General features: G+C 32.9%; 3 protein-coding genes across 3 annotated transcripts; all 3 read left to right on the forward strand.

Moving 5' to 3' along the window:
- The first annotated feature begins 5,353 nt into the window (after positions 1–5,353).
- Positions 5,354–9,109, forward strand: LOC106712501 (odorant receptor 4-like). The gene is made up of 7 exons (XM_045682764.1): positions 5,354–5,924; positions 6,382–6,541; positions 6,618–6,714; positions 7,099–7,200; positions 7,658–7,746; positions 8,498–8,564; positions 9,047–9,109. The coding sequence occupies exons 1-7, from the start codon at positions 5,363–5,365 to the stop codon at positions 9,107–9,109; spliced, it is 1,140 nt and encodes a 379-aa protein (XP_045538720.1). The 5' UTR covers positions 5,354–5,362.
- Positions 9,110–10,765: 1,656 nt separating this feature from the next.
- On the forward strand, positions 10,766–12,935 carry LOC106712504 (pancreatic lipase-related protein 2). The gene is made up of 6 exons (XM_014505100.2): positions 10,766–10,841; positions 11,097–11,271; positions 11,389–11,537; positions 11,949–12,194; positions 12,406–12,742; positions 12,835–12,935. Exons 1-6 carry the CDS (start codon positions 10,808–10,810, stop codon positions 12,878–12,880), a joined length of 987 nt encoding a protein of 328 aa, XP_014360586.2. The 5' UTR covers positions 10,766–10,807; the 3' UTR covers positions 12,881–12,935.
- Positions 12,936–15,370: 2,435 nt separating this feature from the next.
- On the forward strand, positions 15,371–19,000 carry LOC106712500 (pancreatic lipase-related protein 2). The gene is made up of 6 exons (XM_045682875.1): positions 15,371–15,428; positions 15,847–16,021; positions 17,391–17,539; positions 17,800–18,045; positions 18,273–18,609; positions 18,920–19,000. The coding sequence occupies exons 1-6, from the start codon at positions 15,392–15,394 to the stop codon at positions 18,963–18,965; spliced, it is 990 nt and encodes a 329-aa protein (XP_045538831.1). The 5' UTR covers positions 15,371–15,391; the 3' UTR covers positions 18,966–19,000.
- The last annotated feature ends 255 nt before the right edge of the window (positions 19,001–19,255 follow it).

Here is a 19,255-nt window from a genome sequence, read left to right on the forward strand (position 1 = left end):
ATCTTAAATGCAGTAAACGATTAATTTTGTACGAAAAATATTCCATTTCATTATTTTTGAATTAGCAAATGTATTTAATTAAAACTAATACATTAAAACAAATCAAACAAGCTTATTTTTTGATAAGAATAACCTAATTAATAGTTACGAAAATTATTTAATAAATTACATATAAATAATAATAAGCCTTTTATTTAGCATGACATACTACAGTGATTGTTACAAATTAATTTGTTGTATACAAAAAAAAACATGAATTACATATGAAATAAACTTACTTTAATATTATTCACTATAACACAATAATGTCACATTCCAATTAAATTCCAATCACAATTATTGACACCGAACACAATAAATGTCAACACACTCTAGCGACACCTGAAACGATTACAATACTTCAAAATATCGCGACGATCCAACTAGAGAGAGATACGTTACTCCCCCAACACGACCGGAACACATCTAAAAATCAGTCCCAGCAGCTTATTGCCGTACAATTTCACGTTAAAATTTCCCCTATCTCGAGATGAAATAACACAATTTAAACTCTAAAAGCAAATGGCTAAAACACAAAATTGAATACTTCACTTACATCCATTTGGTTTTCTCTCAACAAGATAGAAGAACACAGATGTTTGCGCATGCGATCTAAACCTACGCACACATAAAAACTTTGTCGTGTTGTTTGTTTTCACTGACGATACACTAGTACAAAAACATATCTTCATCTCTGTTTTTTCCAAAGAGAATGAGAGGGCATGACATATTGTTTTCTTATTGGTTGTTCGTCAATGGAAACCTGCAGTAGCACGTGTGTTGTATACCAAATTGTCACGTAGTTTCAAATGTTGTATACGACACTAACAAACCATATTGTGTATTGTGATATATCGACATAAAAATATTTAGTATTGGATTTTTGATTTATAGACCGCCAAGAGTAACTGACTCGGTAGACATAAGTCAAACTAAATTACAATAGCTCGCTAGTGCCCTCCTGTTAATGTCAAAAAATTGTCACGAGCTCCTTTTCCTTTCGTACTATAGCTGTCATGTAATTTTATATGAGATTTTCTATATCTATGTCTTGTGACTGAGTAGTCACTGTTTGCCTTGAGGAGGCATTTACAGTTTCACCGGGCTTGAGGTGGCCGGGCGCAGATGGCGCTTAGCCTAAACCTCGTTTAAGAGTAACTAGTCTCGAGGGCTCCTTCAGGAGCCTCGGCTCGTGCTGTTACTTCATTATTATTATTACCGGATTGGACGATAGCAGCACCTCTCTCACGCCAGATATTCTTGTCTTCTTCGTTTCTGAGACAAAAATCCCTTTCAATACTGTTGACATAACAGAGATAATAATATTTTTATTGAATAATTTTTGTCTCGGAAATCAACGCTATTTCGTTTGTTCATTTATCAATGACTTTTGAGAACGCTGGGATCTTAAAGCAAAAAATAGAAACCTAAGAGCTTATACTGCTAGCTAAAAGTATCTGGAATAGCGATCCTTGTTCCCATTTTTACAATGGTCTAATGACTTCTTGCAAACTTGTTCTATTATAAAATATACTATTACCCATGTGTGTTGAGGATAGTAAATATGAGAAGAAGAAGAAAAAACGGGGTTAGTAACATGATGTTAATAAATGTAATAATACAGCTATATATTTTTATTTCTCATCTATATGTAACTTTCGAGGAAATGATAAACTGTATCTATTAACAACAAAATTTCCTCCAAATTGTTAGAACGCTTTCCGAGATAGACGAAGTACAAGAATTGCTTTTTTATAAGATTTTCCTCAATTACCCCGAAAATATTTTTCATTTTACTAAATACAGTTCCGAGTTAGATTATTTTTGAACTTATGAGAAATCTTGTTGCTGGATACGATGAGTGGCAGAATCTTTGTAAGAATGTAACCTAAGTTATATTTTTTACGAATTTGATAATATTTTTACGATGTTTTATACAGGTTTTTGAAATGGACTAAGCGGGAAGACCATTTTGTAGAGGTGTGTTAAAGAGGTTAGAAAGATGTACCAGGATACCGACAAAGTGTAATCTGTAAACTTTACCTACCCCTCTAGATTACGAACTTGTACTTATCATTGAAATAATACGACTAAAATGAATTATAGTTACATAATATTTTATTTTGTGAGATATTCACATTTAAAATATGGAAACCGCTTACAATCTCTCCTAACTTTTAAAGAATGATTGAAAATGTCAGCAGCACACCGCTCTATATTTGCTTGAGAGCTGTCAGTTCTAACCTCGTTCGGCAAGGAATCCATTAACAGGTGGATTCAAAGATTTCGATTATCCGTTTACAAAAGTCTCGCACCCGATTCTTGCCGAACTTGTTTAATTAAACTTCTCGCACTCTTTTTTCCCTTTTCCCTTTTCGCGAAGAAATAAGTTCTGGTTTGGGACAGAGACATGAATAGAGATTATGCCTTAGTTATATTTCCCTGATACAGAAGGTTCATTCATGGAACATTTGTCCGTTAATTTGTGCACTCCTGTATCTAAAAGAACTTAACGATTTTTTAGAATAAGATATCAATTGATTTGTATTTTTTAACGGAAATATCACCTAATAATGCAAATATTTCTACTTAACTAGAAAAACTACGATTTAAAGATTTTAATTATTTTGAAATCTAAAAACTTTGATTTATACCCAAAAAACTTTTAAGTAACAAAAAAAAATGTAAATATAAATTAGTTAAAAGTTGTAGTTTGTGCATTCCCAATTTAGCCGGTCATAAATGTAAAGGAAATTCAATACTTTATCAGCTCTTCAACATAATTATTTCGGGGAAATACCTAATAAAAACTGATTCAGCCAATACGACTCCCAGTATTTTTCTATTCTTACATATACACATTACAAGTTTTGTAGTCGGTATTTTCTTGAGAAATTTTACCAGGCATATCCAAATGCTAGAAATAATATTATTCTTACAAATGTTTTGAAAAGAAATCTAACTACATTTTATAACTGAATCCTATACTATAACTGAGCTAGTAAATTAATATTTTACAACAGATTAAAATACAAATTCCGAACAAGATTTGCCTTACCAAATGTTTTTTTTTAATGTCAAAAGGTGCGTTTTATAAGGTGACTAATTTTTACACGAAATAGTCCGCGAAATAATATCAAGGATACGATTCATATACAGTTGTACTTATAATTAATTTTATTTAACAAATCAATAACCCCGACTGTAACATTTCGGGGTACGGTGTTGAATAAAAATAAACTAAACGATCGTATATATTAAATAGAAAAAGCTCCTATATAGTAGCAGTGGTACTCGGGAAATGGATCCTTAAAAATGAAACTCTTTTTAAAGTACATATTTGTATATTTAGAATTTAAAGTTTATACTATGCAGCATAGTTTTGTGATAAATAAAAATTTCGTTATGTATACTTACGCTGTAATTTATATTAAAAATCATCACGGATGCACAAAGAACAGGTGTTGCTTTCTTTCTTCGTGTACATTATTTGTGACGAATGGCTTTCAACAGCTGCGCGATTTCACATCACAAACAAACGAAAATATTACGCTCTGTAGCCATGTTATATATAGCTACTTATTATCCTTTATCAGGTTATCGGAATTCATTTTGAACTAATGAATGAAGTATCTATGAATTTCAGCATCATCTCCCTCGACTTATTCCACTCACGTGGGGTCGGCGCAGAAGGTTCTATAAACCTTAAAGTTTTACCAGTCACCAATCCTACTTGTGAAGGATATGTATAAAAAATTACTGTAAAATATCTAATTATAGGTAATTATTTCAAAATTACTTCTAATAATACACCAACACAAGCATAAGTAATTAAAACATTATAAATAGAACAAAACTTTAGGCTATTATCGCTAGGTACATATGTATATATGATCATCATATACTTCAGTGATACTGTCATTATATACAACCTGTATATTCTTGATAATCGTCTTGTATTTTCTTCCAAAACTTCATTATTATTCATTTCTATGGATTAGTGAATTACAACTTTTGCAGACCATCAAGATGAGAAAAGTATCTTACCTCGGTCACGTGTTCAGGCACGACAGATACGAACTCCTCCAACTCATCTTGATGGGAAAAGTCCCCGGTAAAAGGAGTGTTGGTGGCAGAAAAAAATCCTGGTTGCGCAACATCCGAGAGTGGACAGGGGTTACCAGTGCCGCCCAACTATTTCGCCTCGCAAGAGATAAAAGAAAATATGGAGAACTGATCGCCAACCTTCGCTAGTCGAAGAGACACTTCAAGAAGAAGAAGAAGTGAATTACAAATAATAATGTGCATAAACGCACCGTGTATTATAACCTAATAGCTACGAAATATAAAAATGGAAAGGGCCAGTATAACGGATATTTATTCTGAATTTCCGAGTTAAAAAAAAATATCTAGGTCCATTTATTTTATAAAATAATAGAGTAAATTAATAAAAGTAAATAACAAACATTTCATACGTTAAAATGACATATCACACCGTGAACGTGTGGACAGCAAAAGGAATAGTAAATTATGGTTCGTCGTGTCTATCATCTTTTGCCACCTTGAATATTGGCACTGATATATCTCACATTAAAATATAAACAGCATTACTATTATACTAGGGTTGCACAAAAAATATCAGAAGTAAAAAACTAATAAAAAGGTAAGACGGAAGAAGCGATAAAGGCTAGTGATTTGAGGCAATGGATTTATTATTCTACTATAGAATAAACTACGATTTAATTTCGCATTTGGTTGTACTTTTGCTATAAGTACTATAATTAGCTATAGTGAAGAAGGGCATTAAGAGCACGGAAAACAAACTTGCATTCGTAGATGTATGAATGTAGAAGAAGCGAGAGAAGTGTGTCAGGCCCGCTCCAAATGGAGATCCGTGGTCTCTGTCTCTGGGTTACAAGGGTAAGATATGTTGTTGTTTTTGTAATTATACCACAATGTTTCACTGATATACGAGCTATGCAATCTTATCTTATCCTTATGTTAGCTTGTACTTGTTTAAATTCAATCATGTTTGAATATTTTATCTATATGTTGGCATCTAAATTATAACTTCGTGAGATAAAATATATGGACATTAATTATTTAAACAGATATCATATCTTTTATTGATATATAAAGTATTTTTAAATAATTGAAAAATTAAATTAAAAAAATAGAATATTTTTGACAACCCTAGAGCGCTAGGTAAACACCTAGACTACTCTACTTACCATAGCGTATATATATATACCATTAGGTGTTTACCTAGTGTCCCATATTCCTTACATCAAAGATCTTGTGCCCAAAATTAATTACTTTCAAAATGGATATACCGAAGTTCGAAGAATTTTTCATCCAGATTAATACTTCTTACTGGCTGTTGGGGATACCTTTCGGAAAAAATAATATTCGTATTAGATTCTATATATTTTTGGTTTTGGTATTTTTAATGGCGATCGGGGAAATTAATTTCTGTGTGACTAATGTTTCTTCTAAAAATTTGCTCGAATTAACCCAATTAGCTCCGTGTCTTTCTGTTGGTGTTTTATCAATTTTGAAAATAGTTTGCATCGCACTTAAAAGAAATAAAATTAACAATTTAGTAATCTCTCTCAAAGATCTCTATGATAATATAATTAACGATAATGAAAAGAAAAATATTGTTAAAGACGATTTATTGTTTTTGTATGTCTTAATCAAAACATATTTCATACTTAATATGCTTCTAATTATGATGTATAATTTTTCTACTATCTTCATCATGATTTACCATTATTTTAAAACTTCTGAGGTCAATTTTATGTTGCCCTATGCGATATTACTACCGTTTACGATGGATTTATGGTACGAGTGGATATTAGTCTACATGTACTCTATTACATCTGGTTTGTATATTTTTATTAATTACTCTACCCTAGAAAATCCGAAGCCACGAAAATTTAGATTCAAACCTCGACTTGAAATTTTAAGTTGTGTGATACGAAAGAATCAATAACTTATACTTAACAATATATATTTCTTCTCTTTGAACAATTTAGTCTCAACCTTTTTATCGTGATAATAGTGAAGTTTCACTCCTAAGTCACCTCTGGCAAAAGTCTTAATCAGAGTCTACGGCTTGAGAAGCCTATAGTATTTGGATAAAAAATTATCAATGACTTTTCAAATGTACCTCTACCGAGGCTGGAAACTCTTTGCGAAATTCAAACCATTTAAACAAACAGTCCTACTATATCGTAGGTTAATTTTATGAGCACAGCCTTCGAACGTTCTAGGAGTTGATAAAACAATCTCGACAGAAATTTCGTCTTTGTGTTTACTGCAATTTTTTTTAATTTACAGGTTTTCTGTGCGTTTTATTTTACACAGCTGTTGATATATTATATTACATATTAACGTCACATGTCTGCAATCATTTTAAACTGCTATCGTTCGATCTTCAAAATTTAACAGACGGGAATCTATTAGGACACTCTGTGAAAAGACATCAATATCTACTCAAGTATGTAATCTTGTAAAACTTTTCAATTTATTATGTTCGCAAATATAAGTTTTAGAATGTAATTTAAAATTTTTAGGTTGTCAGAAGATTTAGAAGATATTTTTACGGCACCGAATTTTTTTAATGTTTTAGTTGGTTCTTTAGAAATATGCGCTCTGGGTTTTACTTTAACGGTAAGTCAGCCATATGGTTAGTGCTATTTATTTTGTCCTTACTTTTATCATAGACCAGTAGTTGCCCGCGACTTTGTCTGACCGGAATCAAAAAGAAATCTAATAATATATATAGCTTATGTTACCCAAGAAAAGTTTAGCTTCTATACAATGAAAGAAGTTTTCAAATAGTTCCAGTAATTTCAGAGTATATTCAATGCGTACAATCAAAACTTTCCTTTTTATTATCATATATTTTAATCTTGGATTAATGAATGCACACGAATATTTTTTCCATCGTCTTGCACATGTCCTCAAATATCTTATCTTTATTATATCATGGTAGTTATGTACATTTTAGCGGATTTTTTTACTGTATAACGAAACGTCAATTTTTTTTTATAGTTTGGAGGTGGTATACAATTACTTGGGGTTATTCTATTCCTAATTTCGGTGCTTTTACAAATGTATATGATGTGTTTGTTTGTTGAAACTCTGATGAGAAAGGTAAACTTTTGTTCTTTTGAAGAAAATTGCGCGAACAGATAAACATTAAATTTTACACTTCTTTATTTTTTTTATTTTACACACTTTTATGCTCTAGTCCTTGCCCTACCAACACCACCCCGACTCACGATCGTCGCGGCATCCATTCGCCTCCGCCTCGCTGCCGCCTCAACGAACTGCAAGCTAGACATGAACATGATAACGTTTTGCTAACAAATTTACATCTTTATGTTGCTTAATCGTCGAGAAGTGGAGCATTGTTCTTTAAACTTTAAAATGAATGCGGAGAAGAACTCGATAAAGCGAAATTTAGAAAAAATAAAAAATAATCTTTGGTTATGATATGTGGTAAAATTTAAATCAGTAGACGATCTCTATTAATAAGTAATACACAAAATTAGTGATTAGTACCACTAATACGAAATAATATAAATAATAAGCTTTCACTTTTATGCAGAGCGCAAGCGTTGGTGAAATGACGTATTTTTCTAACTGGCATTGTATGGACAAATCTTCAAAGAAAACCATTTTATTGATAATAACAAGGTAAATACTTTCGTAATTATATAGTTTATATGTTTATTATATGTTTGAGTTATAAGTAAAGTCTGTAACACACAGACGAGATGGCGCACTGAAACTTAAGCGAAACGTAACGCGAAAGACATAAATTTGTGTCTTCAAACGAATTTCACGACCTTAATTCTTCGTCATCAATAAGGCTCGTTATATTTATAGAATTAATACGCCAGCTGTAAGATTTTAACATATAATTGCCAAGATTTACTCAGAATAGAAATATGAGACGAAGGCGCGCATTGCCTCGGGCAATTGTTAGGTACTATTTAATATACATTTTGTTATTTGCTTTTTTTACAATAAAAAGAAATCTAATAATACATATAGCCTTTGTCACCCGGGAATAGTGTAGCTTCCATACAGTGATAGAATATTTTAAATCGTTCCAGTAAATTCTATAAAATCGGATTCTATTCAATGCAAACAAACAAGCAATCAAATCTTTCCTCTTTATAATTATACACTTTTATCAAAATGCAAACGAATATTTTTTCCATAGTCTTGCACTTGTCCTCAAATATCTTATCTTTATTGTGTTATGTTAATTATGTACTTTGCGGATTTTTTTTACTATCTAACTTAATGCAAATTTTTTTTAGTTTGGAGGCGGTATTCAAATGCTTGATATTATTCTGTACCTGACTTTGGTGCTTTTACCATTTTTTTTTTTGTAATTTGCTTCTTAATAATTAAAGTTTATTAAAGATTTTTTTTTTAGATCCAATAAGGAAAAATATTTAACGGCGTATAAATTCTCTGTTATATCATACAAATGCTTTACCAAGGTTAGTTTATTTAATAAATGATTTTTACACATTATCCTAACAGCATAACTTATTATAAAAAAGGAAGACGAAGACATTAATTACCGACCCAATTCGATAAATACATAATATCTTCTAGTATACAATGCATCTGTCCCAATGCAAACTTATCTATGCTAGATTATTAGCAAGCTTTGATGTGCGATATTGTAAGTTGATAGCTTAGAGCAGTGATTGTCAAACTTATTTCTTTCACCGCCCCCCTTTGATTTTTGAACTAATTTTCATTCAGCCCTAAAACTTAAAAACCACAATTTCATTACTTTAATTAATTTCAATGCCCCCCATTTTTTGGACCACTTTCGCCCCCTCTCCTAGGTTTCAAACTACCCCAAGGGGGCGTTATCGCGCCCACTTTGGGTCGTTTGAACCCACGTTTTTTTTTAAATTCTAAAATATGGCATGTTCAAAAATTAATTACACAATTTATTTTTCTGTTGCAGATTATAAGCACATCTTGGACTTATTTTACAATTTTACGTACATTATATACAGAAAGTGAATGAAACCATCGCATTTATGGTTATTTTTTATTACTTTTTTCTTTTTTACTTCTTTATTTATTTTATTATTATTTATTTATACTTTAAATTAAATTTGTAGTATATATCAAAAAACAAATCTTTTTAAGGCACCAATTCATTTAATTATAAAAAAAAACTATGAACAAGATTAATTTAGTAAATTAACGGCATATGTTTTATTAAATTTTTTTTATTTTTTTTATTATATCATTAGTAATAGTATTATAAATCATTCTCACTTACAAATATTATAAATTAAATAAAGAAAAATATTTGGAACGCAACGCCATCTTTATTTCAACGTAGTAAAATCTATTGCCGCTGTAAATGATATATAGCTGTATAGCGCTGTATAGCTAAGAATTTATACATTAAATGATAAGGTCATAATATTATAACCTACTACGTAGAGAAGAAGAGAAGAGACGGCAAACCACAAAAAAAAAACCTACTACGTAGTCAACCAACCCGCACTAGGCCAGCGTGGTTGACTATGACCAAGTCACTCCTAACTTGGGGTAGGCTCCGAGCCCCATAAGTGGGGACGTATAGTGAGCTGTTAATCTTTATTAAAAAATTTAAATTTAAATTTCTTTAAGAGATTAAGTGCTTAATATTGCTTAAAAATTAACATCTTGGTACAATAGATATCTGTTTTTTTTTATAATACCTACAATGGGTGTAAACAATCAAACCAAAATAGGATTACAGTAAGTATATTGTTTTTGTCAGATAACATTTATTTGAGGTAAATGTACCAATAATTGATAGCGAGCCATAATTGATAATTTTGATTTTGGTTCCTTATAATAAATATGCAATAATTTTGTTAATGCCATTTACACATAAAATATTAGGAGAGTTATCTGTTTTTCGTATCAAATATTAAAATCAATAATATCTCATGTTATTTATTATGTTGCTGGTAGATTACTATACTTGTATACTAATACAGTCAGACCTACGAGCAGGGCATTGAGGATATTATTCGATGCTAACTCTGATTTTGAAACTGAATACTGGAAACCTGCAATTAAACAAAAGAGATATATTTTAAATAATATTCTCATTTATATAAAAAAAAACGTGACTTTAAATTTCATAAATATTAAATTTTCTTGTAATCGTATATTAAATTCGCAAAAACAAGAATTATCACCTTGTCAACTATTGGTACACTGACTGAAAACGTTATCAATTAATAAATAAATAGAGCAAAAAAATAATGTGATTTTTTTTACCAAAAAGGCGGGATAAATTTTTTGCTTTAACAAAAGTTTCTACCAGCATTAGATTAAAAGTTATAAACAAAGTATCAGTTTTCCAACTTGTCATTTATTGGTACATTTACCTTCTGTAAATCAGAATCAAGAAGCGAGCGTATCACCATCTCAAAGGCCTGCAACGCATCTGCGATTCCTCTGGTATTGCAGATGTCCATGGGCGTCGATGAACACCTTGGTGTTCCCGCTGCTAGTTTGCCCCCTTCTCTAATAAAAAAAAAAGAAAATATAATACATATCATAATTACAAGCAAATATGAGCATTATCTACACAAAATATTATTAATGTTTTAAATTGAACGATAGCAATTTCAAGATAAGATTTAATCCGTTTTTTCTAAATATATAAAAGGAATTTTCCAGCAAAAATATAGCACATTAATTGTGTTTTGTCATTATGAAGTTATTGCTGTTTTTGCTTGGTTTTGCTGGTAAGTACTCAAATAATTGTTTCAAACATCATTTCATATGAAAAAAATCATGTAATAGCATCACCATACCCACTATTCACCAAGCGATGAAAATTTTAACCTTAAAATTGGTAATCCGTTTGAATCTTCCTTACCTTCCTTACGAAAAACGTTCCTTGGACTACTAAAGCAAAAATTACAAAATTAAACACAGTCATGATGGACTAATGAATCAAAGATCACACTGACATGACATAACCAAAATTCACATTTCAGCTTTAGCAGCAGCTGTACCTATTTCAAATGAGGAAAAGACATATCCTCGGTTCATTGAATTCCCCGATGGAGACGGTGTAATGCACACGGTGGATCTGGAAGCAGAACCAGACATGGAACTTCTGGAAGAGATTAACAGAAATCCTGCCAATAACCGTTATCTTCTTTATACTAGGCATGTAAACAATGTCATAATCAAACTTAACAATTATAATCAGACTACGTTTTTATAAAAAAAAAACATGTCAATCGATTCAATGGTAAGTAATACATTTATTGTTGCATTTTACAGACGCAACTCCAGAGTTTCACAGACATTAGTTATTAACGATGCCAACTCTGTTACGTCATCGAACTTCAACGCACGCCTCCCCACCATTGTTGTCGTTCACGGTTGGCTAAGCAATCAATTAACTAGTACGAATACGGTAATAAGAGACGGTAAGTAAATATATACCACATGTAAATATTTATCAATGTTTTACAAGAGAACATGGGGTTAAAGAGCGTCAGGTACACCGATGAGGTCATCGACGCACATGTATATCTGCAACACCATAGGAACTGCAGATGCGTTACCGACTTTTTAGATAGATATACAATCTTTGAAGGACCCTAAGTCGTACTGGTTTGGAAATACCGCATACGACAGACAATTCCACAACGCAGTTGTATGTGGCGCTCACGAGAATCGCACCGTTGTGGAATGCTAGCCATCCAGATGATGACGATGGTACCTTGAGGTCTGTCGTACCGTTCTATTTACAAAGATTACCGATTCACTAAAGATCCTTACAATACTGTCATGAGAACGCGCCAAGCGCACATCCAAATGTTTTATTTAATTTACAGCATGCTTGAAGAAGAGCGATGTTAATGTGATTGTCATGGATTGGAGGCGACTAGCATCTTCTGATTATGCTACCGCGGTAAGGGGAGTGCCTGCGGTGGGCCGCGGGCTAGGACAGTTCCTGACTTTCCTCAACCGGGTGACAGGCGCACCATTCAACACAATGCACTTAGTTGGATTCAGTTTGGGTGCTCATGTTGTTGGAAACGCTGGCAGAGAAATTGGAGGAAGAGCAGCTCGTGTTACTGGTGTGTATATTAAATAACACATTATGGCACACAAAATCCATTAAAGATTTACTCTATCTATATCTCAATTTGTAACTATGCTTTGTTGAAACAGAATCAATTATGTTTCTACCTCTATCCAACTAGGAATAAAAGTCTTTGCAATTTCATGCTAAAATTTGGTGTTATGTTCTGTTATCTATCTTAATATTTGCTCTGTTTCAAAAATCAGGATTGGACCCTGCTGGACCACTATGGAATACCAACTCAAACCGTCTGAGACCCAGTGACGGTGTTTATGTCGAAGCTATACATACTGACGGTGGAACCGCAGGTCTGGGTATTGGATCAGCTGTTGCTAATGCCGACTTCTTCCCTAATGGTGGCAACTCACAACCGGGCTGTGTAACTAGTTTGTGCAATCACAATCGTGCTTGTGAACTGTTCGCTGCGACTGTCACCAACAATCACCTTGTCGGTCGGCAATGCTCCAGCACATTACAAGTTTCTTTGAATACTTGTACTGGCTCTAGATTGAACATGGGCAACGACATTTTAACTAAATCCGGGTAAGTGCATTAACTATGTGGAAAATAATTCGTAAACTTAGCAGCAGTAGGTTAGCAGGATGAGTCATATTTTAAAACATTTTTTTTTTCAGATCCGGATTGTATCGCGTGAACACAGGCAGAAGTCATCCTTTCTAAGGTTTCAATGAATAAATTTGATGTAATTACAAAATAAATGCTGGAATATTCACAATCTTTGTAGTTTTAATTAATATTTTCCATTGATCCTACCAAATTTCGCTTCTTGGTATAATATTAGGGATAGTTCTCACAATATTTAATACTGTATGTGTAATATAAAATATAATACTGCTACAAACTTTCTCTGGTGTCTCTAACAAAATTTTATCAAAATCTGTTGAGTGGTTTGAGAAAGCATAAAATAAAAAAATGTTAATAACTAAACACGTATCCTAAATCCTAAGATTCACTAATTAGTTATTGTAGAACAAAAAAGTTATTACGATCTTGGTATATGTCAAGATTTATATAATTCAAATAAATGACGGTATGTTTTTGAAATCATGAAATGTATATAATTTTTTTAAATAGAATTAAATATTCTTAATTTATTTCATTTATAAGAACTATTTTGTTCTTAAAAATTATTATAATCGGCTATTTGTCAACATTTACCCCGTATTTGAAGTTTATTTTATGATTTGCTAAGGTAATGTTGGTAAATGCTCGAAATACACATAATCATCATCATCACATATCTTTTTGGACTTTTATTATTAGTAATTTTGACAGTGGTAGAGCCAACAACAACAGCCGGCCAAGCTCGACTGGTGAAATACCATGACCACACAGAAGACAAGTGTCTGAAGAGTGTGTGTGCCAGAGCCCTAATATAAGTCCTCTTTCCCTTCCCCCTCTTTTCTTATAAGGAAAGAATAGAAAGGGAAGTTTTTTGACGAAGTACAAGGGAATACATTAGAAGTGGAAATGTTCTTTTCCTGTGCGTCACTTCGTTTGTCGATCAAAGGTAGGCCACGTATCAGCGATTGCAGATATCTATGACAGCAGTCGCTACGGTGGCCGCTTGCTCGGTTGCTACCTTAAAATATCAACCAAAAAGTATTTGTTAAACTTAGGTCATAACAGTAATACTTTATGTGACAAAAACATTGATTTTTATTTACATATACTACTCAAAATTCAAAAACAATAAAGTCATTACATTGTTTAACTTATGTAACTACAAAACAATAATATAGGCTAACAATTGTTTAAAATAATAATCATGAATTGTTTTTTTTATGTTCACAACCAAATTAGCCATTTTGAATGAAAAACACGAACAAATTAAATCACCGGAAAAAGACAAAATACTGTTCTTGCCACTTTTGTTTCGACTTTCGAGTAAAGAGTATGTCCTATTCTCTTAGAAATATAATTCTTAAGCCTAATGTGCATACTCTGGATCAAATTCTTCACGTTTTCTTCTGGAATCTCATTAACGTTTTAAAGCGTCAATCAGTTGCTGTTGGTTGTAGACCCCTTGCTAATTCTCTCTAACTCTTCGTTTCAATTAGTCCCACAATTGGTCGATCGCATTTAAATCCGGACTGTTAGCTGGCCATGGTAATACCTCAATATGAGACCCTTCTAGGACAGTTTGGGTTGATCGAGCTGTGTGTGCACGGGCATTGTCTTGCATCAGGATGAATTCAGGCCCCTCTCGCTGAGCAAATGGTATCACTTGAGACCTGACGACGCCCTCGATGTAACGTTCTGCAGTTACGGTACCCGCATTTAAATTGGTGAGGTCGGTTTTACCGTGTATACTAATTCAACCCCAAACCATTACGTCGGGACCACGGAAACTTCGTGGATGCAGGACCGAAAACCGCTCTGATTAATTTACGGGCTGTTACTGTAAGATCACGACGAGCACTTAGTTGGACGTACCGATCCTCGTGCGCCGTTGTTACACAAACGCTACCTGAACCGGGTCTTCTGGCAACACTGCCAGTCTCTTGGAAGCGAGCAAAGAGCAAACCCACGTAACACTGAGAACGTCATTCTTGAATCATAGCTATGGCTATGGTTACCGTAATTGTATCAATGTGGGTTCGTACTGGTGGTATAGTTAACGGGAGATGATTAAAATTAAAGAAGTAAAACTTTTTTCCTAAAATAACCGAAACCAGAAGACAATCGATGAAAAACATGAGAATAACATCCACTTCGTTTTTCTTAAAATGATGGCCAATACTTTTCAAATTAGGAACCCGAATACCAGCATATAAGAGATCAAACACCAAAGAGTTCGAAATATCAATATAATGCTACTAATCAGTTACTTTCAGTTTACTAAAGTGTACTTAAACTAGTGGCCCTTATTTTGTTTTGAGTATAGATAAGTGGATAATAATTGTGAACACGAACGCGATTTTGACAAAGTAATAGCGATATATAATATAATACCATTCTATTTAATATTTCATAAATTTATAGTTATTTGTAGATAAGACATAAATCTAAAATTTGTAATTATGTAAATCTCTTAAGTCAAGCTAAATAAAATTAATGTATGGATTATCAATGATAATAAATTTTAGATAAGATTAAATCTCATGTTTTTCTTAATATAAAAAGAAAACTTCTAGAAAACAACGCAGACTAATAGTGGGTTTCGTCAACATGAGGTTGATATTGTTATTGGCTCTTAGCTTTGCTGGTACGTAATCCTAAAATTGTTATTTGTCTTTTGATTTCATTTTTGTCATATAATGTCCACAATCCCATTATAATGATTAAACCAATATAAATATTTACTTCACTTCTGATTTAAACCAATATAAATAAATCGATAAAATACGCGTTGAAAGATGAGTGCTTAATTTAATCTCATTATTTAATATTGTATGATTTTCTCACTTTATTCAAGCAGTATATTGTTATTGTCTTGCAACTGATGTTGACTTGTTCGCTTGGAGTTCAGAGATTTTGTAACGAAATTAAATCACAACAAAGTGTGGGTATTTTGTAAAATTCAAATTAAAATTTGTATTTCTATTTTACATAAGTTCTTTAAGGAACAAACGTAAAAAAGCACACAGATAATTATGTCAAATTCGCAATTAAAAATGTTCCAGCTATCGCAGCAGCTGTACCGATTTCAAAAGAGGAAAAGGCTTATCCTCGGTTCATTGAATTCCCCGATGGTGACGGTGTAATGCATACAATAGATCTGGAAGCTGAACCAGACATGGAACTTTTAGAAGAGATTAATAGAAATCCTGCCAACAACCGATATCTTCTTTACACCAGGTAAGAAGTAAAACTAAAATACACAATATACTAAAAAAGATAACTAAACTGGTTTCTGAAACCAAAGATAATAAGAGTGTTCTATATAGGGATTTTGGTTTTAGAAACCTTAGCGTCCAAAAACAACGGTTACCTTTCGCAGTCCCTTCTAATCTCGGACCAGTTCAACACTTGCAATAGTTCTTGACCTGCAGGTGGCATTGTTAAAAATTGAATACAAGCTCACCTCATCTAGAAGGACAGCACACCATATTATATTATTTATTTTTAATAATCCGTAAGATCAACAATACGCCAGCAACAACGACACCTGTTGCACGAAATGGCTGGGTCGACTGGTGAAATACCACGATCATACAGAAGACGGGCGTGAATTAGAAGCGATTCCGCGTTTTATCTGATGTGTGTGCGTGCCAACCTAATTTTAACACCCTTTCCCTTTCCACCCTATTCTTATCTCGTTTAAGGAAAGAATAGGAAGGGAAAGTGGATTTTATGGAAGAGTGCACGTCCATCAATTAATGATATGCAACATCGGTCTATTTGCAGCGGTTACTTCGCTATTTCGGCTTATTCAGGTAGCCGCTTGCTCGTCTGCCACCTTACGATATAAAAAAAGTTAAACTGTTCCCAGTTTAGCCTTTATACGTCGGTTTTAACTGTACAAGTTCGGTTTTATAGTTAAAACTAAGCGTGCGTAGTGGGTTTTACTATACATTTAGTACGTACAACAATCAATTCTAGTATATGTTGGTATTTCAAAACGTAATTCTTTTCCGCTTCTGCAAACTCATTCATATCTGGTATCGCTGCTCGTAATTATTAGATAATTCTTATCATATCACCAAATAACTTTGACTTATGACAAATTACAACAAAGATTATTGTAAAAAACTATCGTTATCTTTCACATTAAATACTTGTAGAGTTGATATCATTGTGTCCTTCAATTAGTATTACATATGGCATTTCATTTTGATCACTTTACGAAAATGCTTTCAACTTTATGCTATTATGAGCCCTTACTAATTTTATTAGTTAGGATTACGAGAATGTTTTGTTTTAAAAATGAAAAAGTTTTATCCATTTTACTTTGAACTATGACTGGACCTTAATAAAAAATATTCTTATTTGTATATCAGTATTTTTTTGGTTTTCACCTAATAACACAATAATTTGGTATAACTACCGGCTGTTTGTTTGCGTAAACACTTCAAACCCTTGTTAAAGCGTTGTGTTTAACTTAATTATCTTGTTCTTACAACTCAAAATCAAATAATGTTACAAAATACTTAGCTTATTAAAATAGACGAGAAAACTTCTTTTAGATAGTTTGTATTCAGTATAGTGATACATTGTTCTATTTCAGACGAAACCCCAAAAACGCACAAGTATTGGTAATTAATAATGCCAATTCTGTTACTTCATCGAACTTCAATGCACGTGTCCCCACTGTAGTCATCGTCCACGGCTGGCTGAGCAACCAGAAGTCAAGCTTGAATGATGTAATTAGAGACGGTAAGACAAACAAATAATCTAAAACGTACTCGTAATAGTATTTCTTTTTATAACAAACTTACAACTTGCATCTTTTTAGAACCTTTTTTATTTTATAGTCAAAAATCTAAACCAAAGAAGATATTATATGTCCACAAATTACAAAGTTTGAGTTGAACTAAGGCTAGAATTTTAGATCTCATGAGTGACACAAGCCAAGTAGGTACCACACCTTTGTTTGCTGTTTTGTCTAACCAATTATAAATATATTATGTTCACAGCTTATTTGGCTAAGAGCGATGTTAATATAATCGTCATGGAATGGAGAAGACTGGCGCTTTCTGACTACGTTACCGCTGTAAGAGGAGTGCCAGCAGTGGGTCGCGGTCTCGGACAGTTCCTGGCATTCCTCAATCGTGCAGTTGGTGCTCCCTTCAACACGATGCACTTGATTGGATTCAGTTTGGGAGGGCATCTCGTTGGAAATGCTGGAAGAGAAATCGGAGGCAGAGCTGCCCGTATTACCGGTAAGCAGATGCATATCGTTCTAATCCTTTACTTGTCTAATCTGATCTGCTTTAAAGATATAAATTGACAAGTCACGATGAAATAACCGTAATCAAGTATTTTTTCTTTGTTACAATAACAATAACGCAACATGATTCTGTCTCTATCTATCCATAAAAGACCTTATCTATTTGTACCAGTTTCATTTTAAATTAGTTCTCTTTATGTTTCCTTGTTCATGCTTCAGGTCTGGATCCCGCTGGTCCACTGTGGAACAACAATAACGACCGTCTTAGAGCCAGCGACGGTGTTTATGTTGAGGGTATACATACTGACGGAGGTACCGCAGGACTGGGTATCGGAAGTGCATGTGGTAATGCCGACTTCTTCCCTAACGGAGGAAAATCACAGCCAGGATGTGTAACTGGTATCTGTGACCACAATCGTTCTTGGGAATTATTTGCTGCGACGGTCACATACAATCATCTAGTCGGTCAGCGATGCAACAACATGAACCAAGTCGACTCTAATTCGTGCACTGGTTCAAGATTGAATATGGGAAATGATATTATAAACAAATCTGGGTAAGTTTTTATTGTGATATATAGTAGTGAGCAATCAAGCTACTCGCCTGATGTTAAGTATCCGAGAATCATAGACCTTTAAAACATGCTAATTTTAATTTAAAGAGATTGAAAAGCAAAGCATATTTGATGGGCCTAGTGGTATAAAAACGGACTGTCTGCCTATCTAACGGCCTATCCCGCCATTTAACTATTGTCGTGTAAATCATAAGTTAAAAGACTTTAATAAATCCTAACTAATAACCTATAATATCATGAAGCTAATATTTTAATATGAAAGTGTATTTCTAAATACCGTATTTATTTCCAGATCCGGACTATATCGTGTGAACACAGGCAGAAATCATCCATACTAGTTGAATCAAAATAAAAATAATAATTATGCTATAAATGCTGGTGTCATTATTGTGATCTTTTCGTATGCTCTTGTCATAAGAATTTACAAAATACTGAACAATGTATGCTCATCCTACTAAAGTTTTAAATGCGAAGATTTAGATACATTACTCCGTAATTGCTCAACGGATCTGGAAGACATTTAGGAATTCAACAACACAGGAAACGCAACAACCCAGATAAATGTGTTATATATATACATATATAAATTAACGAAATGATTTCACAATTTCAAAAAAGTAACGGAAAT

Source organism: Papilio machaon, chromosome 20 (assembly GCF_912999745.1).
Source record: "Papilio machaon chromosome 20, ilPapMach1.1, whole genome shotgun sequence".
Taxonomy (NCBI): Eukaryota; Metazoa; Arthropoda; class Insecta; order Lepidoptera; family Papilionidae; genus Papilio; species Papilio machaon.